At 38.1% G+C, this 27,596-nt stretch overlaps 2 protein-coding genes across 3 annotated transcripts in view; one reads left to right on the top strand and one right to left on the bottom strand.

Moving 5' to 3' along the window:
- NLRP3 (NLR family pyrin domain containing 3) overlaps window positions 1-17,610 on the top strand; it is a 51,429-nt gene extending 33,819 nt beyond the window's left edge. For both annotated transcript variants that reach the window (XM_043912503.1, XM_043912504.1), the window contains exons 8-10: window positions 13,112-13,282; window positions 13,757-13,927; window positions 16,833-17,610. In XM_043912503.1, the coding sequence (XP_043768438.1) occupies window positions 13,112-13,282; window positions 13,757-13,927; window positions 16,833-16,932 (442 nt within the window). In that variant the 3' untranslated portion in view covers window positions 16,933-17,610. The remainder of the gene's footprint in view (window positions 1-13,111; window positions 13,283-13,756; window positions 13,928-16,832) is intronic.
- Window positions 17,611-24,933: 7,323 nt separating this feature from the next.
- Window positions 24,934-25,863, bottom strand: LOC122700939 (olfactory receptor 2H2-like). Its single transcript, XM_043913962.1, has one exon. The coding sequence runs from the start codon at window positions 25,804-25,806 to the stop codon at window positions 24,934-24,936; it is 873 nt and encodes a 290-aa protein (XP_043769897.1). The 5' UTR covers window positions 25,807-25,863.
- Between the last annotated feature and the right edge of the window lie 1,733 nt (window positions 25,864-27,596).

Raw genomic sequence — 27,596 nt, forward strand, 5'->3', positions numbered from 1 at the left:
TATCCCTAGTACTTATTTATCTTATACCTCCCCACCTCCTGCATTCTCCTGCCTCTGGTAATCACAAATCTGATCTCTTTTTCTATGAATTTAGTTTGAGTTTTTTGTTTTAGTTTCTGTTTTAAATTCTAAAATAGTCTGTTTTAAATGAGGTCATATAGTATTTGTCTTCCTCTGTCTGACTTATTTTACCTAGCATGATGCCTCAAGATCCATCCACATTGTTGCAAATTGTGACCTTTTTTTCTTCTTTATGGCTGATGAGTATTCCATTGTAGATATCTATACTTATATCATATCTCTTTGACATACTAATTTCAAGTCCTTAGAGACAGTGGTTTCATTTCCTTTGGATATATACCCAGAAGTAAAATTGCTGGATCATATGGTAGTCCTATTTTTAAGTTTTTTAGGATCTTCTATTCTGTTTTCTATAGTGGCTATACCAATTTACAATCCCATCAACAGTGTACAAGAGTTCCCTTTCTGCACATTCGTCCTAGCATTTGTTATCACTCATCATTGATGATGGGCTTCCCAGGTGGCACTAGTGGTAAAGAACCCGCCTACCAATGAAGGAAACATAAGAGATGTGGAAGATTGCCTGGAGGAGGGCATGGAAATTCACTCTAGTATTCTTGCTTGGAGAATTCCATGGACAGAAGAGCCTGGCAGGCAACAGTCCATGGGGTCACAAAGAGTCGGATATGACTGAAGTGGCTTAACACACACACATGCACACATACACATTTGATGATGGTCACTTTAACAGGCATGAGGTAATATCTCATTGTGGTTTAATTTACATTTCCCTGCTGAGTAGTCATATCTCAATATGACTTTGCATGTGTGTGTGTGTGCTTAGTCGCTCAGTCGTGTCCGACTCTTGCGACCCCGTAGACTGCAGCCTGCCAGGTTCCTCTGTCCATGGGATTCTTCAGGCAAGAATACTGGAGTGGGTTGCCATTTCCTCCTCCAATCCAACTCTTTAGGACTCCATAGACTGTATCCCTCCAGGCTGCTCTGTCCACAGAATTTTCTAGGCAAGAATACAGGAGTGGGTTGCCATTCCCTTCTCCAAATGACTTTGCATGTACCCGTTGGCTATTTGAATATATTTGGGAAAATATCTATTCAGGTTGTTTTCCCATATTTAAATTGGATTGTTTGTTTTGTTTTTGTCTATTCAGTTGTATGAGTTCTTTATACATTTTTATATTAACTATTAATCTCTCATCAGGTACATGATTTGCAAATATTTTCTCCTACTCTGTAAGTTGTCCTTTCACTGTTAATTGTCTCTTTTGCTAAGTGAAAGCTTTTAGTTTTATGTAGTCCCATTTGTTTATTTTAAATTTTGTTGCTAATGCTTCAGGTATCATATTAAAGAAAATGATCATTAATCCCATGTCAAGGAGTTTCCTTTCCTATATTTTCTTTCAGGAGTTCTATGCTTTCATACATTAAGTCTTTTTTTTTTTTTTTTAAACCTCCTGTGTCCCTTTCAATCTTTTTTTTTTAAAATTTTGTTTATTTATGACTGTGCTGGGTATTTGTTGCTGAGTGTGGGCTTTCTCCAGTTGCCGTGAGTGGGGGCTACTCTCTAGTTGTGGTGTATGGGCCTCTCATTGTGGTAGTTTCTCTTGTCGTGGAGCTCAGGTTCTAGGGCATGTGTGCTTCCCTAGCTGTGGCTCCTGGGCTCTAGAGCACAAGCTCAATTGTTGTGACACACAGATTTAGTTGCTCCATATTATGTGGGATCTTCCTAGATCAGGGATCAAACCATCGTGTCCTTCATTGGCAGGCGTATTCTTTACCACTGAGTCCAGGGATGCCCCTACATTTAAGTATTTAATCCATTTTGAGTTGATTTTTGGGAGTAGTGTGTGACAGGGGTCTAATTTCATTCCCTTTACTATGAATATCTTATTTCTCCAGCATCATTTATTGGAGAGATTGTCTTCTCCATTGAGTATTCTTGGCTCCTTTGTCAAATATCTGTTGATTGCATATTTATGTCTGTTTTTATGCCACTGCCATACAGTTTTGATTACTATGATTTTATAATATACTTTGAAATTAGGGGGCTTCCCTTGTGGCTCAGCTGGTAAAGAATCCGCTTGCAATGCAGGAGACCTGGATTTGATCCCTGGGTTGGGAAGATCCCCTGGAGAAGGGAATGGCTACCCACTCCAGTATTCTGGCCTGGAGAATTCCATGGATTTTATAGTCCATGGGGTCACAAAGAGTCAGACATGACTGAGCAACTTTCACTTATACTTTCATTCTGAGAAAAAAGAACAAAGTGAGAGGTGTTACACTTCCATTTCAAACTATAGTATAAAATTAGGGAAATTAAACAGTATGACACTGGCAAAAAAAAAAAAAAAAAACAGACAAATGAATAATTGGAACAGAATATAGAGCCCAGAAATAAGTTAGTATATTCTTTCAACTAACATTTGCCAAGAGAACCAATAATACTCAAGAAGAAGAGACAGTCTCTCAATAAATGGTGCTAGGAAAATTGAATATTCACAGGTAAAAGAATGAAACTTTTTGAATTAGCATTAGTTATACCTATGACCTCTCCCTCCTGAACTTTCCTGCCACCTCCCTCCCCATCACACCCCTCTAGGTTGTTACAGAACTCCAGTTTGAGTTCCCTGAGTCACACAACAAATTCCCATTGGCTAGCAAATTCCTGTTGGCTAACAAATTCCTGTTGGCTATCTATTTTACATATGTAAGGTATGTTTTCCTTGTTACTCTCTCCATACACCCCACCCCCTCCTTCCTCCCCTCTACCATGTCCATAAGCCTGCTTTAATTTTTAAATTTTATTTCATTAATGTGATATGTCAGGCTTCCCAGGTGGTGCTAGTGGTAAAGAACCTGCCTGCTAAAGCAGGAAATGTAAGCAATGCGGGTTCAATCCTTGGGTGGGGAAGATGGGTTCAATCGCTGGGTGGGGAAGATCCCCTGGAGGAGGACAAGGCAATCCACTCCAGTATTCTTGTCTGTAGAATCCCGCAGACAGAGGAACCTGGAGGGCTATGGTCCATAGGGTCACAAAGAGTCAGACAGGACTAAAGCGGCTTAGCAGCAGAAGCAGCAATGTGATATACCACATTGATTGATTTCCATATGTTGAACAGTCCTGCATCTGAGGATAAATTCCACTTGATTATGGTGCATGATCCTAATAATGTGTTGCTGAATTTAGTTTACTAGTGTTTTGCTGAGAATTTATATTCATCAAAGAGATTGGCCTCTAGTTTTCTTTTCCTATAGTGTCCTTTTTGGTATCAAGGTAACTGGCCTCATAAAATGAGTTAGTGATTGTTCCTTTCTCTTTGATTTTTGGAAGAATTTGAGAAGAATTGGCATTAATTTTTCTTTAAATGTTTACTAAAAGTCACCAGTGAAGTCATCTGGTCTTGGGCTTTTCTTTGTTGTGAGTTTTTTTGAGTGCTACTTCATTCTCTTTATTAGTGATTAGTCTGTTTAGATTTTCTGTTTCTGATTCAATGGTATTTAGTATGTTTCTAAGAATTTTTCATTTTTTTGTAGGTTGTCCAGGTGGTTATAGTTGTACCAGTTCTTATGATCTTTTGTATTTCTGTGGTATCAGTTTTAATATCTCACCTTTTTTTATAATTTTATTGATTTGGGTTTTCTCTCTCTCTATTTATTTATTTTCCTAGCTAAACGTTTGTAAATTTTCTAAGGGCCAACTCAGTTTGCTAATTTTTTCCCTATTATTTCCCTGTTCTTTATTTTATTTATTTCTGCTATAATCTTTTTTATTTCCTTCCTTTTGTTAACTTTGGGCTTATTTTATTCCCCTTCTTCTAGTTCCTTGAGGTGTAAAGTTAGTTGTTATGTTGCTGTTGTTTAGTAGCTAAGTTGTGTCTGACTCTTTTGGATCCCATGGACTGTAGCCTGCCAAATTCCTCTGTCCATGGGATTTCCCAAGCAAGAATACTGGAGTGGATTGGGATTTCCTTCTCCAAGGAGATCTTCCTGACCCAGGGATTGAACCTGTTTTTCCTGTATTGACAGGTAGATTTTTTACCTCTGAGCCATCAGGGAAGTCCAGCTGCTTAATTAAGATCTCTCAATTTTCTTGATGTGTGCATTTATACCTAGAAACTTCCCTATCAGAAATGATTTTGCTGCATCCTCTAAGTTTTGGTATATTGTGTTTTAATTTTTGTCTAACTCAAGCTATTATTTCCTGCAACAATTTTTCTCTGACCCATTGGTTGTTCAGAAGTGTGTTGTTTAAATTTTCATGTATTTGAGTTTCCTCAATTACCCTCCTGTTATTGATTTCTAGTTTTGTACCATTATGGTCAGAGAAGATACTTGGCATAATTTCAATCTTGAATTTTTTAAGATTTGTTTTGTGGCCTAACATATGATCCATCCTAGAAAATGTTTCAAGTGCTCTTGAGATGAATGTGTATTCTACTGTTAAAATAGTTCCAACCAAAGTTTATTTTATTTCAATAGCAGAAGCTAAAAGTCCAAGATCAAGGTGTTGTCAGGGTTGGTTTCTTCTGATGTCTGTGAGGAAGGATCTGTTCCATACTTCTCTTCCAGTTTCTCATTGTTTACTGGCAATCTTTGACATTCCTTGACTTGTAGGTACATCACTTCGATCTTAGTTTTTTCAGCACATGGTATTCTAACTGTGCTGATGTGTGTCTATCTCTGTGTTTGAATATCCCCCTTTTATAATGATATCAGTCTTAGTGGACTAGAGCTTACTTTAATCACCTCATCTTAACTAATTACATCTTCAATAACCCTATTTTTAAATAAGATCACATTCTGAAGTACTGGGGGATAAGACTTCAAGGTATGAAATTTTGGGGGACATGATTCAACCCATAACACTATGTCTGTCCAAACAGGAATCATTATGTGGATACTTTTCCATGATTTGCTTTTTTCATTTATTGTGGACACATTGCCATGTTGCTATATAAAAATCTACAGATTTTGGTAATGCTCTGTAGTATTCATTACAGTAATGTAGTTAGCTGCTCATTGAATGATGTAGTATTATTGAATGAGTTTCTTTTTTACTGTTACAAGTAACTCTGAAAACAGCATATTTATATATACTTTATAAAAGCATATTTCTTTTCTTTTGAGACAGAAACCTATAAGTAAAATTAATAAGACAAAACTTAGGCATTTTATATTTTGTTAGATACAGTCAAATTTTCTTATCTTGAACTTTAGACCTTTCTTTCTGACCGCATATTGCCCCTGCCCCCTCCACAGTGTTACATAAGCATCACATACTAAGCATTTGCAAATCTTTATTTCTTGTAACTTACTTCTCATCCCTCTCCTTTGCCCTCTTCTTGCCCTCTCTATTCCATGTTGTTGAAAAGTGGGACTTTCCAGGGGGCTGACAAGTAAACAGAGGATCATTTTTATTTTGTTTTTACTTTCAATCCCTGCTGTCTTTCATCTTTCTTTTACGTAACACTGCAGGGAATTTTCTAAAGTGTAAATTGGTTAATATTGGACTTTTGCTCAAAAAACCTTCAGAAGTTCTTCTTTGAAGTCTGAGTAAATTTAATATATCTTAGCTTGGCACATAAGGCTATACCTGATCAGCCATAGATCACTGCTCCTTCCCTCTTGCCTACCAGGTCCTTCATTCTGTTTTGATTCATACTAAATTAAATTTTAATTCTGAGAACCTGGCCACTTTTTCACTCTTCCTCACCCTTGTGTAGCATTTTCCTTTTGCCTGAAGGGTTACCCTTACTCTCCCATTTCCACCATCCACCTAGAAAAAGCCTTCTTATTCTTCAATTAATTTCTCTGATTCTTAGTTTTTCTATTTAAAAATAAAGCTAAAAATAACACCTGCATCTTGGTTTTGTAATACTTTAATGAAATAATCCTATTTAAATTTATCATCACACAGCCAGGTGCTTAGTAGATAATCAGTAGATGTTAAACCTTCCTCAGTTTTCTTTGTGAGACATTTTTGTGACATAAATCACAAACTCATTAGTAATTTTTTTTCTTTTTTATTAGTTGGAGGCTAATTACTTCACAACATTTCAGTGGGTTTTGTCATACATTGATATGAATCAGCCATAGAGTTACACGTATTCCCCATCCTGATCCCCCCTCCCACCTCCCTCTCCACCCAATTCCTCTGGGTCTTCCCAGTGCACCAGGCCCGAGCACTTGTCTCATGCATCCCACTTGGGCTGGTGATCTGTTTCACCATAGATAATATACATGCTATTCTTTCAAAACATCCCACCCTCACCTTCTCCCACAGAGTTCAAAAGTCTGTTCTGTACTTCTGTGTCTCTTTTTCTGTTTTGCATATAGGGTTATCGTTACCATTTTTCTAAATTCCATATATATGTGTTAGAATGCTGTAATGTTCTTTATCTTTCTGGCTTACTTCACTCTGTATGATGGGCTCCAGTTTCATCCATCTCATTAGAACTGATTCAAATGAATTCTTTTTGACGGCTGAGTAATATTCCATGGTGTATATGCACCACAGCTTCCTTATCCATTCATCTGCTGATGGGCATCTAGGTTGCTTCCATGTCCTGGCTATTATAAACAGTGCTGCGATGAACATTGGGGTGCATGCGTCTCTTTCAGATCTGGTTTCCTCAGTGTGTATGTCCAGAAGTGGGATTGCTGGGTCATATGGCAGTTCTATTTCCAGTTTTTAAAGAAATCTCCACACTGTTTTCCATAGTGGCTGTACTAGTTTGCATTCCCACCAACAGTGTAAGAGGGTTCCCTTTTCTCCACACCCTCTCCAGCATTTATTGCTTGTAGACTTTTGGATAGCAGCCATCCTGACTGGTGTGTAATGGTACCTCATTGTGGTTTTGATTTGCATTTCTCTGATAATGAGTGATGTTGAGCATCTTTTCATGTGTTTGTTAGTCATCTGTATGTCTTCTTTGGAGAAATGTCTGTTTAGTTCTTTGGCCCATTTCTTGACTGGGTCATTTATTTTTCTGGAATTGAGCTTCAGGAGTTTCTTGTATATTTTTGAGATTAATCCTTTGTCTGTTTCTTCATTTGCTATTACATTCTCCCAATCTGAGGGCTGTCTTTTCACCTTACTTATAGTTTCCTTTGTAGTGCAAAAGCTTTTAAGTTTCATTAGGTCCCATTTGTTTAGTTTTGCTTTTATTTCCAATATTCTGGGAGGTGGGTCATAGAGGATCCTGCTGTGATTTATGTCGGAGAGTGTTTTGCCTATGTTCTCCTCTAGGAGTTTTATAGTTTCTGGTCTTACATTTAGATCTTTAATCCATTTTGAGTTTATTTTTGTGTATGGTGTTAGAAAGTGTTCTAGTTTCATTCTTTTACAAGTGGTTGACCAGTTTTCCCAGCACCACTTGTTAAAGAGGTTGTCTTTTTTCCATTGTATATCCTTGCCTCCTTTGTCAAAGATAAGGTGTCCATAGGTTCGTGGATTTATCTCTGGACTTTCTATTCTGTTCCATTGATCTATATTTCTGTCTTTGTGCTAGTACCATACTGTCTTGATGACTGTGGCTTTGTAGTAGAGTCTGAAGTCAGGCAGGTTGATTCCTCCAGTTCCATTCTTCTTTCTCAAGATTACTTTGTCTATTCGAGGTTTTTTGTATTTCCATGCAAATTGTGAAATTATTTGTTCTAGTTCTGTGAAAAATACCGTTGGTAGCTTGATAGGGATTGCATTGAATCTATAGATTGCTTTGGGTAGAAGAGCCATTTTGACAATATTGATTCTTCCAATCCATGAACACGGTATGTTTCTCCATCTGTTTGTGTCCTCTTTGATTTCTTTCATCAGTGTTTTATAGTTTTCTATGTATAGGTCTTTTGTTTCTTTAGGTAGATGTACTCCTAAGTATTTTATTCTTTTTGTTGTAATGGTGAATGGTATTGTTTCCTTAATTTCTCTTTCTGTTTTTTCATTGTTAGTATATAGGAATACAAGGGATTTTTGTGTGTTAATTTTATATCCTGCAACTTTACTATATTCATTGATTAGCTCTAGTAATTTTCTGGTAGAGTCTTTAGGGTTTTCTATGTAGAGGATCATGTCATCTGCAAACAGCGAGAGTTTCACTTCTTCTTTTCCTATCTGGATTCCTTTTACTTCTTTTTCTGCTCTGATTGCTGTGGCAAAAACTTCCAACACTATGTTGAATAGTAGTGGTGAGAGTGGGCACCCTTGTCTTGTTCCTGATTTCAGGGGAAATGCTTTCAATTTTTCACCATTGAGGGTGATGCTTGCTGGGGGTTTGTCATATATAGCTTTTATTATGTTGAGGTATGTTCCTTCTATTCCTGCTTTCTGGAGAGTTTTAATGATAAATGAGTGTTGAATTTTGTCAAAGGCTTTCTCTGCATCTATTGAGATAATCATGTGGTTTTTATCTTTCAACTTGTTAATGTGGTGTATTACATTGATTGGTTTGCGAATATTAAAGAATCCTTGCATTCCTGGGATAAAGCCCACTTGGTCATGGTGTATGATTTTTTTAATATGTTGTTGGATTCTGTTTGCTAGACTTTTGTTAAGGATTTTTGCATGTATATTCATCAGTGATATTGGCCTGTAGTTTTCTTTTTTTGTGGCATCTTTGTCTGGTTTTGGAATTAGGGTGATGGTGGCCTCATAGAATGAGTTTGGAAGTTTACCTTCATCTGCAATTTTCTGGAAGAGTTTGAGTAAGATAGGTGTTAGCTCTTCTCTAAATTTTTGGTAGAATTCAGCTGTGAAGCCATCTGGTCCTGGTCTTTCGTTTGCTGGAAGATTTCTGATTACAGTTTCGATTTCCTTGCTTGTGATGGGTCTGTTAAGATCTTCTATTTCTTCCTGGTTCAGTTTTGGAAAGTTATACTTTTCTAAGAATTTGTCCATTTCATCCAAGTTGTCCATTTTATTGGCATAGAGCTGCTGGTAGTAGTCTCTTATGATCCTTTGTATTTCAGTGTTGTCTGTTGTGATCTCTCCATTTTCATTTCTAATTTTGTTAATTTGGTTCTTCTCCCTTTGTTTCTTAATGAGTCTTGCTAATGGTTTGTCAATTTTGCTTATTTTTTTCAAAAAACCAGCTTTTAGCTTTGTTGATTTTTGCTATGGTCTCTTTAGGTTCTTTTGCATTTATTTCTGCCCTGATTTTTAAGATTTCTTTCCTTCTGCTAACCCTGGGGTTCTTCATTTCTTCCTTCTCTAATTGCTTTAGGTGTAGAGTTAGGTTATTTATTTGGTTTTTTTCTTGTTTCTTGATGTAAGCCTGTAATGCTATGAACCTTCCCCTTAGCACTGCTTTTACAGTGTCCCATAGGTTTTGGGTTGTTGTGTTTTCATTTTCATTCATTTCTATACATATTTTGATTTCTTTTTTGATTTCTTCTATGATTTGTTGGTTATTCAGAAGCGTGTTATTTAGCCTCCATATGTTTGAATTTTTAACAATTTTTTTCCTGTAATTGAGATCTAATCTTACTGCACTGTGGTCAGAAAAGATGACTGGAATGATTTCAATTTTTTTGAATTTTCCAAGACCAGATTTATGGCCCAGGACGTGATCTATTCTGGAGAAGGTTCTGTGTGCACTTGAGAACAAGGTGAAGTTGATTGTTTTGGGGTGAAATGTCCTATAGATATCAATTAGGTCTAGCTGGTCCATTGTGTCATTTAAGGTTTGTGTTTCCTTGTTAATTTTCTGTTTAGTTGATCTATCCATAGTTGTGAGTGGGGTATTAAAGTCTCCCACTATTACTGTGTTACTATTAATTTCCTCTTTCATACTCGTTAGCATTTGCCGTACATATTGCAGTGCTCCTATGTTGGGTGCATATATATTTATAATTGTTGTATCTTCTTCTTGGATTGATCCTTTGATCATTATGTAGTGTCCTTCTTTGTCTCTTTTCACATCCTTTATTTGAAAGTCTATTTTATCTGATATGAGTATTGCGACTCCTGCTTTCTTTTGGTCTCCATTTGCGTGAAATATTTTTTTCCAGCCCTTCACTTTTAGTCTGTATGTGTCTCTTGTTTTGAGGTGGGTCTCTTGTAGACAGCATATATAGGGGTCTTGTTTTTGTATCCGTTCAGCCAATCTTTGTCTTTTGGTTGGGGCATTCAACCCATTTACATTTAAGGTAATTATTGATAGGTGTGGTCCCGTTGCCATTTACTTTGTTGTTTTGGGTTCACGTTTATACAACCTTTCTGCATATCCTATCTAGAGAAGATCCTTTAGCATTTGTTGAAGAGCTGGTTTGGTGGTGCTGAATTCTCTCAGCTTTTGCTTGTCTGTAAAGCTTTTAAATTCTCCTTCATATCTGAATGAGATCCTTGCTGGGTACAGTAATCTAGGTTGTAGGTTATTCTCTTTCATTACTTTCAGTACGTCCTGCCATTCCCTTCTGGCCTGGAGGGTTTCTATTGATAGATCAGCTGTTATCCTTATGGGAATCCCTTTGTGTGTTATTTGTTGTTTCTCCCTTGCTGCTTTTAGTATTTGTTCTTTGTGTTTGATCTTTGTTAATTTGATTAATATGTGTCTTGGGGTGTTTCACCTTGGGTTTATCCTGTTTGGGACTCTCTGGGTTTCTTGGACTTGGGTGGCTATTTCCTTCCCCATCTTAGGGAAGTTTTCAGCTATTATCTCCTCGAGTATTTTCTCATGGCCTTTCTTTTTGTCTTCTTCTTCTGGGACTCCCTCATTAGTAATTTTTAAAAAGTCAATCACCATATAATACATGGTGAAATATCTATGTTCAGTAAATGTAAATGTAGATCTGAGTTGAATGGATTGGGTGAAACCAAGATATATGATGTTGGTTACATTCCTCTAATCTAATAGATTGTTTGATAGGGCATGGTGGTTTGATTTTCTAAACATTTCAATATATGCTCTGTGTACCCATTAGTCAATCTCAGTGGTTAACAATACTTTGATAAGCCTGATGTAACTTATTCTCGACAAAAACCACCCTATCTGTTGGTAATTGCTGCCACTTCATTGTGTACTTCTCCTCAGACATCTGTTGTATAATATCTTCCAATCCTTTTATTTTGGAAACAGTGGTGAAGATTACTATTCTGTAACTGTCCTTTTTGATGACTATCTCTAGGCTTCTGGAACATTCTTCATCTTTGCCAGTATCTTAGTCTATTTGGACTGTAATAACAAAAATACTACAGACTGGGTGGCTCAAACAACAAATATTTATTTCTCACTGTTCTGGTGGTTGGAAATCCAAGGTTAGGGTTAGGCCTGTAGATTACCTGGTTCCTGATAAGAACTCTGTTCCTACCTTGCATACAGCCATTCTTGTTGTGTTTTCACATGGTAATAGGAGCAAAGCAAATCTCTGGGGTCTCTTTTATAAGGGTGCTATTCCCATCATGAGGACTCCACCCTCAAGACCTAATCACATCTCAAAGGGCCCACATTCTAATATCATCACATTGGGAGTTAAGATTTCAACGTATGAAATTTGGGGGTAGGGGACTACAAACATTCATTCTAACAGCCAAGAGTCCTGAAAAACTCTTCTGCATGTTCACTGAAGATCCTCTGATAAAATTCTTCTTAGCTGGAAATAAGAGCTTGCTATAAACCACTCAGTTTCTTTTGCTCGTCCCTCTCGGGCTTCATTTCTCTCTTTGTCTTGCTTGCTCAGTCTTTTGTTGTGATTCATCCTTGACTAGGAAGATGGAGACCAGTGGGTGGGTAAGTGCTTCTGTTTCCTTTGGGTCATCTGTTCATGCTATACTATCTGAATGATTTCCTTCTATTTTTCCTGATTCCAAGACACCTTAGAATTTAAAAACATATCATTGTTAAGGGTTATGGCAGAAAGGAATGTGCCTGCATGAGATACTCTTAAATCAAGGCTTTGTTCAAGGTCTCACATTGTGACTTTCTGTATACTGTATACCACCCTCTGAGCTTCTTTTCAGGAGTGACACAGCTATCTATTTCAGAGCTCTCATGCTGTTGTTGGGTGATAATGCTATATTATAGTATTATCTAGTTACAAAGTTGAGCAGCTTGTGAAATGCTTTTTCACAAACGTATGGTATATGTTTCACAAATGTATGGTATATGCCCAACCTGACCCAAGAGTAGTACATCAACAGTCTTAATTTGCATTATACTGAGTATAATGCAAAACGAAGCTTTATGCTCTGAGAAGCCCTTTATAGTGCAGAACATAGTATGAGGTAGATAGAAGGGGCAACAGAGCAGGGGATGACTCTAGAAGGTGTTAGTATAGGTTCCTTCTCTTCCAAATACTTTCTCTTTGACCTTAAGGGGAACATGATTTGATGAGCTTCAGCTTTCTCCTCTGTAAAAAAATATTCAATAGTTAGAGCTACACTGTCCCCTTGCCCAGTTGATAGAAAAATCAAATAAGGTAGTCTCTGCACTGTTAATATAAAAATAATGAGAATTAGTATTAATAGTAAGAAATAATCTGGGATGTCTTTCTTGAAGAAGTGCTTGTGAGGAACATGTAGAGCCAGAGGGAATATATGTAGGAAGAAGGAGAAATGTGGAGGTAATGTGGATCAGTTTGCTTTTGCTCTGTCTCTTCTACTGACCCCAGGAAAGCATCTGCTTAGACATCATCTATAGCTTTTATGAGGCCAGAGATAGGGAGTCATACTGTCTACAGATTATATTCAAGATTCTGGCTTCTGGCCTGTAAGTTGAGGGATGAAACTTTTCAGATAAGATGAAATTCTTATGTTGAGACAGCTGTATGATGTCCAAGAAAGGTTGGGCATTGAGGACTCTTTTTTTTTTTAATTTATTGTAGTTTTATTGGAGTACAGTTGATTTACAATGTGCTAGCTTCAGGTGTACAACAAAGTGATTCAGTTATACATATACATATATTCATTCAGATTCTTTTCTCATATAGGTTTTCACAGAATATTGAGTAGAATTCCTTGTGCTATGTAGTCCTTGTTGGTTATCATGTTATATATAGTAGTGTGTGTATGTTCATCCTAAGTTCCTGATTTATCCTCCCCCCCCCACATTGAATTTTCTTTTCCTTATTCCTTCCACAGGTTGGTGAACTCTGGCCTTACATCAGGCTGTTGTCCAGCTCTATCCTCGGTGCTCAGTACAAATCAGAATCTCACCCACCTTTACCTACAGGGCAATGCTCTTGGAGACATGGGGGTCAAGCTACTCTGTGAGGGACTCTTGCACCACAACTGCAAGCTTCAGGTGTTGGAGTAAGTCTCTTAGCTTATTACGGTGATGGGAATGCATAGTGGCCCCAGGGAATGAGGTAGTTTGGGAGAATGATGTATCTATATCTGAGAAGTGATAGTGTCTTCCTAGGGTTTGGCTTATTACAGGATTATGGGACTGGGAGCAGGAGTTGTACTTTTAGATAGTATAAAGGTAAATACTAGAGTTCCTTGGGGTTGGTATGCATTTTTGTCTTAGGAAAATTTGTGGGGAGACACAGAATTTGGGAAGAACTGTTTCATAAACTGCTCTTACTAATTTGATCTGCGCAATCCAGTAGATTGGAAAAAATACCCTCATTTGAAGAGGAAAGAATAACTCTTGGCACATAAAGCAGTTCAAAGCTTGTTAATCCTGAGCTTTTCCTACATTTGAAATATTACAGGCAGAGACCTGGGAGACCTGTGTAGGATAATTAAGGAGACATTTTTAAAAAGTCACCTTCTTTCTTGCAGGTTAGATAACTGCAGCCTCACATCACACTGCTGCTGGGATCTTTCCACACTTCTAACTTCTAACCAGAGTCTACGAAAGCTGAGCCTAGGCAACAACGACTTGGGCGATCTGGGGGTCATGCTTCTCTGTGAAGTGCTCAAACAGCAGGGCTGCCTCCTGAAAAGCCTGAGGTAAGTGTGCCCCACAGAGATTTGTATGGCACGGCTCACAGTGCTAAAGAAAATTTTTGCAGTTTCCAAAATCCAGGATGGCTTCATTCGCACTCTGGGTGAGGTTGTTCAGTTCAGTTCAGTCGCTCAGTCTGAAGGCTGAACCTTGTCCAACTGCAGCTTTTTTTTTTTTTTTAAATACATACTGTATGTGAGTCATGAACTACATATTCAACTTTGTTTAGAATAACGAAGTTTCAGTTTGGTGTGAAAAGACTTTCCATCCATATTCTTGAAAGAAACACAATTCCCAATGAAAGTAGCTAAATAGAATTATATTTCTATACAAGGTGTTGTACTTTGTAAAATTAGACCTGTCTATTGTAAAAGTCATTACATAGTAGGGTGTTGTGCATCTTGTTTCTGAGAATTTCTAGGTGAAAAGTGCTCCAGAAACATCAAGATCATAAATTCATAAAATTTGGCCTATCTTCAGGGTGTTGGGACCATCTGCTCCCTTCCATCATCAATGACACCGCTAAGCCACTCATTGATTACCTCTCTAGTAAGAGCTCTAGTAAGAAATTAGTTTCATAACTTCTGCTAGCATTGGTAATCACATCCTTCACTAAAGATTTCCTTCACTTGGTTTTAGGGACAACATACTCTACTCTGAATTTTCTCCTATTACATTGGCTATTTCTGCTTAGTCTCCTCTGGTTTCTCTTCATCATCTTGACCTTTGCATGCTGAATACCCAGAACTCAATCTCTGAGTTAATTTTTCTTCTCTATATTTTCTGCTTTTTTTTTTTTTTTTTAAAATATCATCTAGTCTTCTGGTTTTATCACATACATGCTATACCCCTCTCTCCAGTTCATATCTCCCTAAATTCCATGTCTAAATGCTTGTCTCACCTTTCTGCTTATATACCTAATAAGCCACCCAAACTTGACATGTCCAAACCCAAACCTGTGCTGTTCCCCTCTGTGTAAAATCTGTTTCTTACCCATCTCAGTCAATGGTAACTCAGTCTGAATTGTTCAGGTGCAGAAAGCCTGGTGTTGTCTTTGATGCTTTTTCTTTATGTGCATATCCAGTCCATTGGCATGTCCTTTTAACTCTGTTTTCACAGCATGCCCACTCACTGACCACTTTTCGCCAGCTTCACAGCTCCTTTCCTGGTTCAAGCCATTGTCACCTGTTGTCTGGACTGTCCTGGTGACATTCTGATAGGCTATTCTGCATCTACCACTGTAGATGGAGGGTATAGCTAAAACGTGAGTCAGAGCATATCACTCCTATTAACATGCTCGTTTCACAAAGCAAGAGCCACAAACTCACGGCAGTGTCTAAGGCCCCACATAATCCTGCTATTTCTGCAGTCATCTTCTAACCCTAGTTCCTTCTCCATTCACACTATTCTCTTTGCTGTTTCAAAAAACACTGTCACCTCTGAAACTATACACTTGCTGTTCCCTCTACCTGGGACTTCTTACACTCTGATGTCCACGTGTCTTATTCCTGCGCATCCTTAAATTCTTTGCTCAGAGGTCTTTTCTGTGAGTCTGACTGTAACCATCCTACTGAAAATAGCAACCCAGCAATGCCTTTCCTCTTCTCTGCTTATTTTCCTCCACTGTGTTGAACACCATCATATAAGCTATATCATTTTCTTGCTTACTTATTATCTATATCTTTAGGACACTCGAGATGAGGGACAAGCTCGACACAGACTGGGGAATCCATGGATGCAGTCAACCTGCCTTGTGAACTCAGGCTGCCATAACAAAATAGAATAGTCTATATGCCTTAAACAAATCATAGTCACTCATTTCTCATAGTTCTGGAGGGCGGAACATCCACGATCATGGTGCTGGCTGATTTGGTTTCTGGTGAGAGCTTTCTTCTGGGCTTGTTGTGTCCTCATGTGGTACGCAGAGAGAAAGACAGACAGACAGAGACAGAGATAGAGAGTACGTGCTATGGTATCTTTTCTTATAAGGGCACTAAGCCCATATTAAGGATTCATCCCATGAACTCATCTAACCCTCATTACATCCTGAAGGCTCCATTTCCAAATACCATCACATTGAGGGTTAGGGCTTTAACATATGGATTTTGAAGGAACATAAACCTTCCATAGCACACCCAAATCAAGATTATTAGAAATGATACAGGACAAATAGCATAATTTCTTACTTAAGTTGTAAGGGAAATTAAAAAAAAAAAAGAGATGGAGGAAGAACTCATATCACTGATAGGCATACCAAGCAATTACAATATGTGGATTTTTTTTGGCGTAGTGGAGGAGTGGGCTATGGCTCATGGGAACTTGTTTCCCTGACAAGGAATTGAACCTAGACCACAGGAGTGAAAGCACCAAATTAACCACTGGATCATCAGGGAATTCTCAATGTGTGGACTTTATATGGCTCCTGATTAAATGAACATAATATAAAAATTTTATCAGATTGTTGAGGAAATTGAAACTCTGGTTGGACATATATTAATATGTGAAAGTTATTGTTAACTTTTTTGGGTGTTGTAATTGCATTGTAATTCTCTTTTAAAAGTTTTTTCATTTCACACATTGATATATTTATAGATGTTTGAACTGCTGTGCTTACAATAATCCACTGATGTGAGGAGTTGGGTGGGTAATAGCTGAAACAAGGCTGGCCATGAGTTGTTAACTGTCAAAGCTAGATGGCAGGATTAACTGTACTATTCTCTTTATATTTGCATGTTTAAATATTTCCAAACTTGAAGGTTAAAAATGTAACAGAAACCACATTAGGCATGATGTGTAGCACTGGAAAGCTGAGAAGTGTGAGGTTAAGAGAGGAGACGAGATTTTTAAAGTCAAAAACTCTGAAAGTGTTCATTTGAAGTGTAATCCAAGGCTCTCTTTTTGCTTTTATAGGTTGTGTGAAATGTATTTCAACTATGATACAAAACGTGCACTAGAAACACTTCAAGAAGAAAAGCCTGAATTAACCATTGTCTTTGAGCCTTCTCAGTAGTGGTGGAAGCACTCTGCCATTCGGGTGTGGACAAGTTGTAGTGAGCATTCCTCCTTCAGCATTAAGATCACCTCTCTGCAATTCTTCTGGTCCAGTGAGGAAGAACGAAAACTTGCTGATGGTCCTTCTGCCTGGTGAATATGAGAATCTCCTTTATCCCTAGGTTGAAGACACCAGTGCAATAAAATCATCAAATGAAACAGTTCTTACCACAGTGCCTTAGTCAGAGAATGTGTTCCTCCTGGTGACCTCACGTATCTAACTCATTCAGGAAAACACTTTTTCCTTCTTTTTCTCTTTTTACTCTAACTCTCCTTTCCTTTGTACCTCTCCCCACTTTTTTTTCTTTGACTATATCATCTTTCCTGCCATCTTTCTCTTAATTTACCATAACAGAATGAGTTAACTATATATTATGCTGCAATTTTGTAGCAGCAACTTATTTATTTTTAATTTTTGAACTGTTATATATTCTAATAAAATAATTGATGTTTATTGTATTGTAGCTGGTTGGAAATTTTGAAAATAGAAAAAAACTTTATTGTATTTATTGAGTTAAATTGTTTCCTTTCCTTGGTTTTAAGAGAGGATGCCTAGAAAGCCTTTTACTTATTTATCTAAACTACTAAAGATAAATTAAATTGCTTCGTGTATTAAAAAAATCTCTTTGCCAAATGATTCAATTTTAATGAATAAGGAAAAAATCCTTCTAACTCTGATGGTTGAAATTTCAGTTCTAGTAAGACAGGAGGTTGAAAATCATGCAAAGGAAAATTTTAGAGTAGATGGAGCCTATATTCATAAATAGAAGTATTATGTAGAAAATGCATTTTGCCTTCAGTTTTAAGAATTTGTCTTGGATTTATCCCATCACAAGAACATTTCATCCATCACACTTCACATAGCATTAACTCATTAATATGTATTGATTAATTACTTTTCCACACATGGAGAAACTCTTGAACCACAGGGAATTGTTCAAGATAGAAATACTACTTCTTTTTTCAAGTGAGTCATCTAGACCTTGCTTGTCAAAGTGTAGCCTATGGATTTCTGAAAAGATGAAAGTTAGTCACTCAATCATGTCCAACTCTCTGCAACCCCATGGAGTATAGCTCTTCAGGCTCCTCTGTCCCTGGAATTCTCCAGGCAACACTACTGGAGTGGGTTGCCATTCCCTTCTCCAGGGGATCTTTCAGACCCAGAGATCAAAACTGCTTTTTTAGATGGGCTAAATTTTTTTCATGGTAAGACTCTTTCAATAGGGAAGGAGTATGGAATTTATATTCTGATGCAAAGTCTTTGTCTTTGTCTTCTGTAGGACCAACACTTTTGAGTAACTCTAGTCTCAATATTTGTATTTTTGCATCTTAGTAAAGTGAGCTATTGCAGACTGCCTATCTGCTAAAAATACCTTGACATTCAGGATAATTAGAATTAGAACACACAGCTAAGCTGGAAAGATAGAAAAATTTCTGTGCACTAGGTTCTCAAAACTGAATTAAGAGTTTACCTCTCAAAGGTCAAGAGAAATATCTGAATAAAGACCCCACAGTGTAACTATTAATTTGGAAAAATCCATGAAGTTTTCCTCACTAGGAGAACTAAAAAATAAGTAAAGATGATGGATAGAAAATCAATATGCAAACATCAAAACAAGCAGTTGGAAAGAAATCATTCTTTCCAATAATCATAGTAAAAATTGGGTCAGGCACGAAGCATCAATGGGTGCTAAAACCTAATAGGAAATTTAAATGATGAGCAGGATTCTTATGTAGTCTGAAATTATCTTTTTATATTGGCTAATCAGTTGCAAAAGAAAAATACTAACTATATAAAAAGCAGAAACTAGACAGTACCCTGACCATCTAATAAAAAATATCAAAGAGGGCAGATGGATGCCTTCTTTCAGGTAAGATGACTTGAGGAGAAACTGATATCACTATTGTGTGTTTCTGGTTGAGAACCCAAAATTTAATTAACAAACACCACACAAACTCCAAATGAGGAAGTTCTATGAAAAGGGAAAGGAGACTATATTCTTCAAGAATGTCAATGTCAGTGTTAATAATGGGTAGATGTTGGGGTGGGGGAGTTATTAAATTATCCTTTAAACTGTTCTTATTCATGTATCATTTATGTGCATATGATGTTATTTCCAAATAAAAAGTTTAAATAATTAAAAAAACAGTATTTCTAAACACCTGCAACTTAAAATATAACAGAATCCTATTAATCATAGCAATAAAAGTTATTAAGTGTACAGGCAAAAGAAGAGCAAAGATAATTTTTGTCACCATCTAAGTCTACAAAGATTCATCCACTGTAGTCATTGACCAAAACTGCACTCTGTGCTTCAGACAGAGGAAATTAGAGATGACTACAAGATGCTTTGTGTTGTGGGCAAACATGTTTCTTAGATAGATGTATCTCAGGAAGAATTTTAATAAACCCAGTTTCTCTCATCTTACCTTACATAAAAAAGCACAGTAAACATTAACTTGAGATATTTTTTCTTCGTGACTAGCAATAATCTTTTACCAAGATGTATTCTTAGTTATCCTCATTCCCTAAGGCCTTCAGTTTTAAGAATTTGTCTTGGATTTATCTCATGTATACTGGCTTCTACCCCTACCTCTTTGGAGCAGTGTTTCAGAGGTATCTGAGAGGCTCAGATACTGCCCCCTCCCCCTCCCCACCAAGTCTCATGTATACTGACTTCTTACCCTACCTCTTTGGAGCAGTTCCTCAGAGGTATCTGAGAGGCTATCTCCTTGACTAAAGTCCTCAGTAAGATCTTGAATAAAATTTAACTTATATATTTTTCTTTCAGTCAATATTCACCTGGAATAAATTTCTTAAAAATTGTATAAAAATCATACCAAAGAAGACCTGAATGAATGGAGAGATTGAGAGATACGTCATATTCATGGATGTGAAGATTCAGCAGCATTCACTGCTGATTATCCCTCCCCTCAAACTAAAATTCAGTGCAATTGTCATTAACATACTGACAGAGATTTCCACAGAATTGAGCAAGATAGTGTTTAAATGAATACGAAAAATAAGAATCAAAGCATATCTGAGAATCAAAAGCATAGGAGAACTTGCCACACTAGAGCTTAATAACTGATTGATGTAGTATAGACAGGAGAGAATTCATGTACAGGCATAGGCATGCATGGAAATATGATTTACTACACCAAAAATGTTGAGAAAAGGAAAGACTAGTCAATGAACCTGAATGGGACAAGCAGCCATGTACATAGAAACATTGTATTTCTGCCTTATAGAATACAAATAAATCCCAAATATAATGAAGACACATTTTAAAAGCAAAGCTAAATGTACAACAATGTGACTATAGTTAACAATACTGAATTGTATCCTGGAAGTTTGCTAAGAGGGTAGGTTTTAAATGTTCTCATCTCACACAAATACGCACATATACACAAAAGGAAAAGTGCAACTATGTGAGATAATGGATATGTTAATTAACTTGATTGAGTTGATTGTTTCACAATGTACGTATGTGTGCATGCTCAATTGCTAACTGACTCTTTGTGACTTCATGGACTTTAGCCCACCAGGCTTCTTTGTACATGGGATTCTCTAGGCAAGAATACTGGAGTAGGTAGTCATTCCCTTTTTCAGGGTATCGTCTTGATCTAGGGATCAAACCTGGGTCTCCTGTCTTCTTAACAGAGAGAAAAGCCACATTCAAGAATATTGGAGCGGGTTGCTATTTCCTTCTCCAGGGGATCTTCACGACCCAGGGATTGAACCCTGGTCTCCTGCATTTGCAGGCAGATTCTTTACTGTCTGAGCCCCCAGGGAAGCCCATTCAAGTCTTACATCAGCTTACTTTTAAAATTCATTACTCAGTTAAATTTATTCTAAACTCAGTCAGTCCTGACAATGCACAAAACACTTTTCTCAGGGTCCACTTTCCAAAAACCTTCCCATCATTTTCTATATACATCACTTAAATTTTTTCTATTCAGAAATAGTTTTAAGACAGAGTTACTTTCTTCTCCCTTAATAAAATACAATTCCATTCCTTGTATCTTCTTTACTGAAAACACACATTCTACTTTCTTTAAAAGTTTTTCCACATTAAGTTCACCTTTCCTGTTGACAAATTTGTAACAGAATAAGGTCTTATTTTGTCTCTAGTAAATATAGGTACAACAGAAGTTCTGTACTTAACACTGATGACTCTAAAGACAAGTCTGTATTAATCCAACAAGCTTAAGCCACCTTCAATACTAAATATGAGCTTAGTACTGAATATTTTCCAGATGACATGAACCTGAAATTTATTTTGGCCAGATTATTATCTGTTTCTGAGTATTTGTATAAGCACTCAATTTCCTTTAAGCCAATTAAACAGAACTCTCTTGAATCAATTTTTGGCAATACCATGCAGCTGTAACACACATACAAACTCTTAACAATCACACACACACAGAGGTCTTATAGTTCCCATTACAAAATTTCAGCCTTGAGTCAGGTACAATATCATAAAACTCATCAGTTCCAAACTGTTGAATTGCAATTAGGCTTCTGGAAGATGGAACAAATCAAACTCATTTGTCTAGACAGATAAATCTTTTTACTAATATTTACAGAAAAGACGGGCTTACCTGATGGTGCAGTGGTAAAGAATCCACCTGCCAGTGCAGGAGAGGTGGGTTTGATCTCTGGGTCAGGAAGATCGCTTGGAGGAGGAAATGGCAACCCACTCCGGTATTTTTCCCTGGGAAATCCCATAGACAGAGGAGCCTGGAGGGCTACAGTTCCCAGGGTCACAAAAGAGTTGGACACAACTTAGCAATTAAACAACAGAAAAGACTCTAAGGATTTCTATTTATCCTTGACAAGCCAAGTTCTAAATTATTTGACTTGCTTTTCAAGATTTGTCTTGAAAAGGTGTTGGAGATAAAGGTTCCTGGAAAGACCAGATAGGACATTTGCATCTCAAAGGTACAGGCAAGTTTCTTCTTGCTTGACTTTATTTCTCTTTTGTTTAATGCTCAGAACCCTCTTAAGATAAATAGGGAAGATTTTGGGAGTGGTGAAAGGATTGATGGGCTTTGGATTGTTTTTGAAGCCGTACCTTTGGTCCTATAAAGACTGGATTTGTAAAATAAGGACACTTTATTTTTTTTTTCCTTTTTCAAAGAATTGGATAGTCACCTCAATGATTATCAAAGGACTGATGCACCCATTCACCTATGCTGCAAGATTTTACATTCCCTCACTTAGCTTAGGGGAGAAGGCCTCCCCTCCAAACTTCCATCAGGCTCCAAATATCAGCTATTGTTAGTCAAACTAGTGACCTCTCATTTTGGTACTCTATTTACAAACACTTTTGTGGATCTTCTCTAAGTTTAAGAAATTTGCACCTTATATTTAGATACTCTATATAACCATTTTAACTTGACAATAATTGGCCAGATATCTTCAGCCAAGCCCAGAACATTTGTATTCCACATTGCAGAGTCTACTAAGGCTTCTATTTTAGCTTCAGATTTCATCAGGTCCTTTTTATCTTCTGTTAGAACCATTTGGTGGAGAAGGCAATGGCAACCCACTCCAGTACTCTTGCCTGGAAAATCCCAGGCAGAGGAGCCTGGTGGGCAACAGTCCATGGGGGGTCGCACAGAGTCAGACACGATTGAAGTGACTTAGCAGCAGCAGCAGAACCATTTGGTGATGAGGCTGGTTCCCTTGCCCCTTGAGAAAGAGTGGCCCCTAAGACAGTGTCATCCCACTAAAGGGATGGGAGAGCTAGACACAAACAGAAAGGAATTTAAAAACAGTCAGTCACTGATGCTGCATAAAAGGGCTCCAGGGACGTGTGCTCCTGCCTCTCCCTGACGCCCTCAGTACATATTCATTATGATTATAAGGTTTCCAGTTCTTTGGGTTAATTCTGAGAGGTTGCTTCAGAGTCTACAGGGAATTCTATCAAGCGGTCCATCACATCAAAGACCACCCAAGGCTTGATGTTACTTATGTAGATGGTATCTTTAGTCAGAGCCACTTTTTGCCTTGGATTCCTTCAGTCTTCTGATTGCAAAACTATCAATGGCCCAGGGGCCACCCATCACTCTCTGACATCTGGGGCATTCCTTCTTCCAATGTGCTGCTTGTTTGCCAGGGGCACGTTGATCACAATCCTCCCTCCAGTGCCCCTTTTGTCTGCATGTAGTACACTAGTCCTGCCTGGGTACCTGTAAGCCTACTGGTCTGCCAGGGCCAGATTGGACCAGAAAAACCAGCTTCCCCTTTGGGGCTCTCTGAGCAGGAAAAACCACTGCCAACATTTGGGCCTTTAAAATATTTCTCTGGGTGCATTCAGCATTTAAGGCCATATGCTTATTATTGTAAACTGAATAAGCTAATTGGAACAACTCACTCATTGAAGTGATTCAGAAATCACTTTCTGAGTTTTGTGACTGATGTCTGGGGAAGACTGGCCGATGGAATCCAAAAGGGCCTGTTCTTCAGGAGAGGAGGAATCTATGTTTGTATACTTTTACAAAATCTCCACTTGTCTCCTTTGGAATACTACAGGATCTTCATCCTACCCCTATTGGACCTCTTTTGCCTTTTCATATTTAACAAGTTTTACTATAAGTTTCTTCATACCTTCTATTAAACAGGTAATCATATGGCCCCATCTATTTCTATCAATTGAATTCAACAAGTAATTCCATTGGGGGTTTCCCTCATGGATGGCCTCATTCCCTACTAAGTATACTGCGTGGTCCCATAGGGTGAGTCTATTAAAATGTCCTCTGTGTATTTCCTGGATTTATCCCTCCAAGTTACATATGCCTTAAATTCCTTTTGGGTTCTATTACCTAAATGCAAGGCCATGAAAATTTGAACACAGTGTACTTCACTCCATTTTCAATTTCCTAACTGATATTGTGGCCAAACTGGGTGACATAACTTAATAAGTTTTTCCCTTCTTAATTCCTGCTGTTCAAATTGTTCCTAGTCCTGGAATATCTGGCCCAGAGACCTATCAGCCAGAATTGATGCAGCCATTTTTGGGCCAATACTGAGGTAATGTCATTAGCTGTGTAAATTGGTCAAGATTTGCACTTACTATTATAGATACTATCCCTTCCAAGGCAGTCTCCCAACCAGTTGTTAATGAAAGAAATAGCATAGAAGGTAAACCCAACGGTGCTGACAATGAGCGGGAGTTGGTCTATCTGGTCTCCATTGAAAGAAAACCTTCGCAGATAGAAAAAGCCTGTCCAGGTGACCTTGCTTGTTGCTTAGCGGCATCTTAAGGTTGCTCTTTTCAATAGTCAGATTTAGCAATTTCAGTCATTTTCTTGTGTTCCCTCAGTGCTAGGGGTTGTAACTACTTTCTTTTGCCTCTCCCTCCTTCAATAGCTAGTTATAATTCCTTAAAATAAGTTCTCTCTTTTAATAAAGACACAGACATAGAGAACAAACTTATGGATACCAAGGAGGAAGGGAACAAGATGAACTGGAAGATTGGGATTGACGTATATACACCACTATGTATAAGATAGGTAACTAATAAGAACCTACTCTATAGAACAGGAAACTTTACTCAGTGTTCTGCAGTGATCTAAGTGGGAAGGAAAACTAAAAATGAGGGGTATATGTCTTTGTATAACTGATTCACTTTGCTGTATGGCAGAAACTAACACAACATTGTAAAGCAACTATACTCCAATAAAAATGGAAAAAAATAAAATATATGGTGTCTATTATGTGTTGGTAACCTGATGGGAACAATGTTGCACTTCCATTTAAATTTAAGAACAACATTGTAGGATGCATCAAATTTTACTATTGACGGATATTCTGTCTGGACAAATCATGCTTTTGACCTTTCACATTTGTGTTGATAATTGAGAGTCCCCACAAAAGAAATACCACATATTTAATGCTGTGAGCAACTGGACAAAGGCTGACAAATTAGCTCCTGAATCTGAGCTGATTTCCTTATTGCACATTGGATGTTCTGTCTTTCCCAAATAGCCTCTTGAGAGCCCCCTTCATGTCCTTGTTCCTCAAGGTATAGATGAGCGGGTTGAGAGTGGGGGTCACCACAGTGTAGAAAAGAGTTAGAAACTTTCCTCCCTTCTGGGAAAAATGGCTTCGGGGCTGGATGTAGACAGCAGTGACAGTGCAGTAGAAGAGAAAAACAACGACCAGGTGAGAAGAACAGGTTTGGAAGGCCTTCCTCCTCCCTTCATGGGACTGGATGGCCAGCACTGTCCGGGTAATGTGACCATAGGAGATAAGGATGAGCAGGAGTGGCACCATCAGGAAGACAGAGCCAATAACAGAAATCTGGAGCTCATTGGAGTGTGTGTCCCCACAGGCCAGACGGATCAGTGCAGGGACTTCACAGACAAAGTCGTCCACCCGGTGATGATGGCAGAAGGGGAGCTTCATGGTGGTGGGTGACTGCACCAAGGTGCCAAATATCCCACTTGCCCAGACCAAGAATGCTAGCTTGTGACACACGTGAGGCTGCATGATGACTGTATAGTGTAGGGGTCGGCACACTGCCACATATCTGTCGAAGGCCATGACCAGCAGCAGCACACACTCAGCAGCTCCCAGTCCCAAGAAGATATAGAGCTGGACTGCACATCCCAGGTAGCTGATGGTCTTGTCTGGGCCCCTGAGATGGACTAGCATCTGGGGAATGCAGCTGGTGGTGAAACAGAGGTCCAGGATTGAGAGGTTGGTGAGGAAGAAGTACATGGGGGTGTGGAGGTGAGGGTCTAGGTGGAACAGAAGTATGACTGTGGTGTTGCCCACTAGTGTGACCATGTAAGAGATAGACACAGTCACAAAAAGGGTCATTTCAAGGCTAGGGTTATCTGAAAAGCCCAAAAGGATGAAGTCATCTGGGATGGTGCCATTGACATGTCCATCTAGTGCCCATCTGGGACTGCAAGAAGCAAGAACATCAATTAGAATATCACCTAAAGATGGCAGAGAAAAGTGATGTGTAATTTTAGAAAACTGTCTCTATTATCCTATAATAATATTTTTTCTGATGTTTTGCTGACTTTTTTTTCATCCTGTTAATTTTTGGATATTTTCATCTGTTCATTTCTTCAAACTTGGATAATTTTAGCATTTTCTTAGAAGCCAAGAGTATGGTAACTGAATGTTCAAAATTAACCCTTGCCAGTACCATCAACTACATGCTAAAAACTGGACAACCTACAAGAAATGGAAAAGTTCTTAGAAATACACAAACAACCAAGAGTGAATCAGGAAGAAATGGAAAATCAAAATAGACCAATTACTAGTCAGGAGATTGAATCAAAAATCTCCCAATTAAGAAACACCCAAGATCAGGTGGCTTCACTGGTGAATCTTATCAAATACCTGAAGTACAAATAATGCCAAACCTTCTCAAACTCTTCCCAAAAAATCAAAGGTGAAGGAAAACTCCCATACTCATTTTATGAGGCCAGCATTACCCTGGTACCAAAGTCAGATTCCGGATATGCTACCAGAAGGAAAAACTAAAACCAATATCCTTGATACCTATAGGTGAAAAAATTCTCAATAAAACTCTGGTAAATCAAATTCAGCAGCACGTTAAAGAATCATGCACCATGACGAAATGGAATTTGGCTTTGGGATGTAAGGATAATTCAACATAGGTACATCAATCAGTGTGATACTTCACATTAATAAAATGAAATGATAAATCATATGACAATCTCAATAGATACAGAAAAAGCATTTGATAGAATTCAACATCTGTCCATGATAAAACTTTTTAACAAATTAGGTATAGAAAGAAAATATCTCAGCATGTTGTGCTGTGCTTAGTCACTCAGTCATTTCCGACTCTTTGAAACCCTATGGACTGTAGCCTGCCAGGCTCCTCTGTCCATGGGAATTCTCCAGGCAAGAAGAATACTGGAGTAGTTTGCCAGGTCCTCCTCCAGGGGATCTTCCCAACCCAGGGATTGAACCCAGGTCTCCCACATTGCAGGCAGAGTCTTTACCATCTGAGCCACTGAATACTGGAGTGGGTAGCCTATCCCTTTTCCGGGGGATCTTCCCAACCCAGGGATTGAGCTGGGGTCTTTTCCTGTATTGCAGATGGATTGGTTACCAGCGAGCTACCAGGGAAGCCTGTTTCAGCATAATAAAGGTCATATATGGCAAGTCCACAGCTAACATCATACTCAATGGTGAAAGTTTGAAAGCTTTTTCTTTAAGATCAGGAATAATATAAGGGTTCACTCACTTACCACTCATAGTTCTATAAGTCCTAGCCAGAGGAATCAGGCATGAAAGATATACAAAAGGCAATAGAATTGGAAAGGATTCCAATTTGCTGATGATTTAATTTGCAGATGATTTAATTCTGTGTTGCTGTTCATTTGCCAAGTCATGTATGACTCTTCGCAACTGCATGGACTGCTGCATGCCAAGCTTACCTGTCCCTCACCATCTCTTGGAGGTTGCTCAAATTCATGTCCATTGAATTGGTGATGCCATCCAACCATCTCATCCTCTGCCATCCTCTTCTCCTGCCTTCAATCTTTCCCAGCATCAAAGTCTTTTTCCAAAGAGTTGGCTTTTCACATCACATGGCCAAAGTATTGGAGTTTCAGCTTCACCAT

This window comes from Cervus elaphus, chromosome 9 (genome assembly GCF_910594005.1).
Source record: "Cervus elaphus chromosome 9, mCerEla1.1, whole genome shotgun sequence".
NCBI lineage: Eukaryota > Metazoa > Chordata > Mammalia > Artiodactyla > Cervidae > Cervus > Cervus elaphus.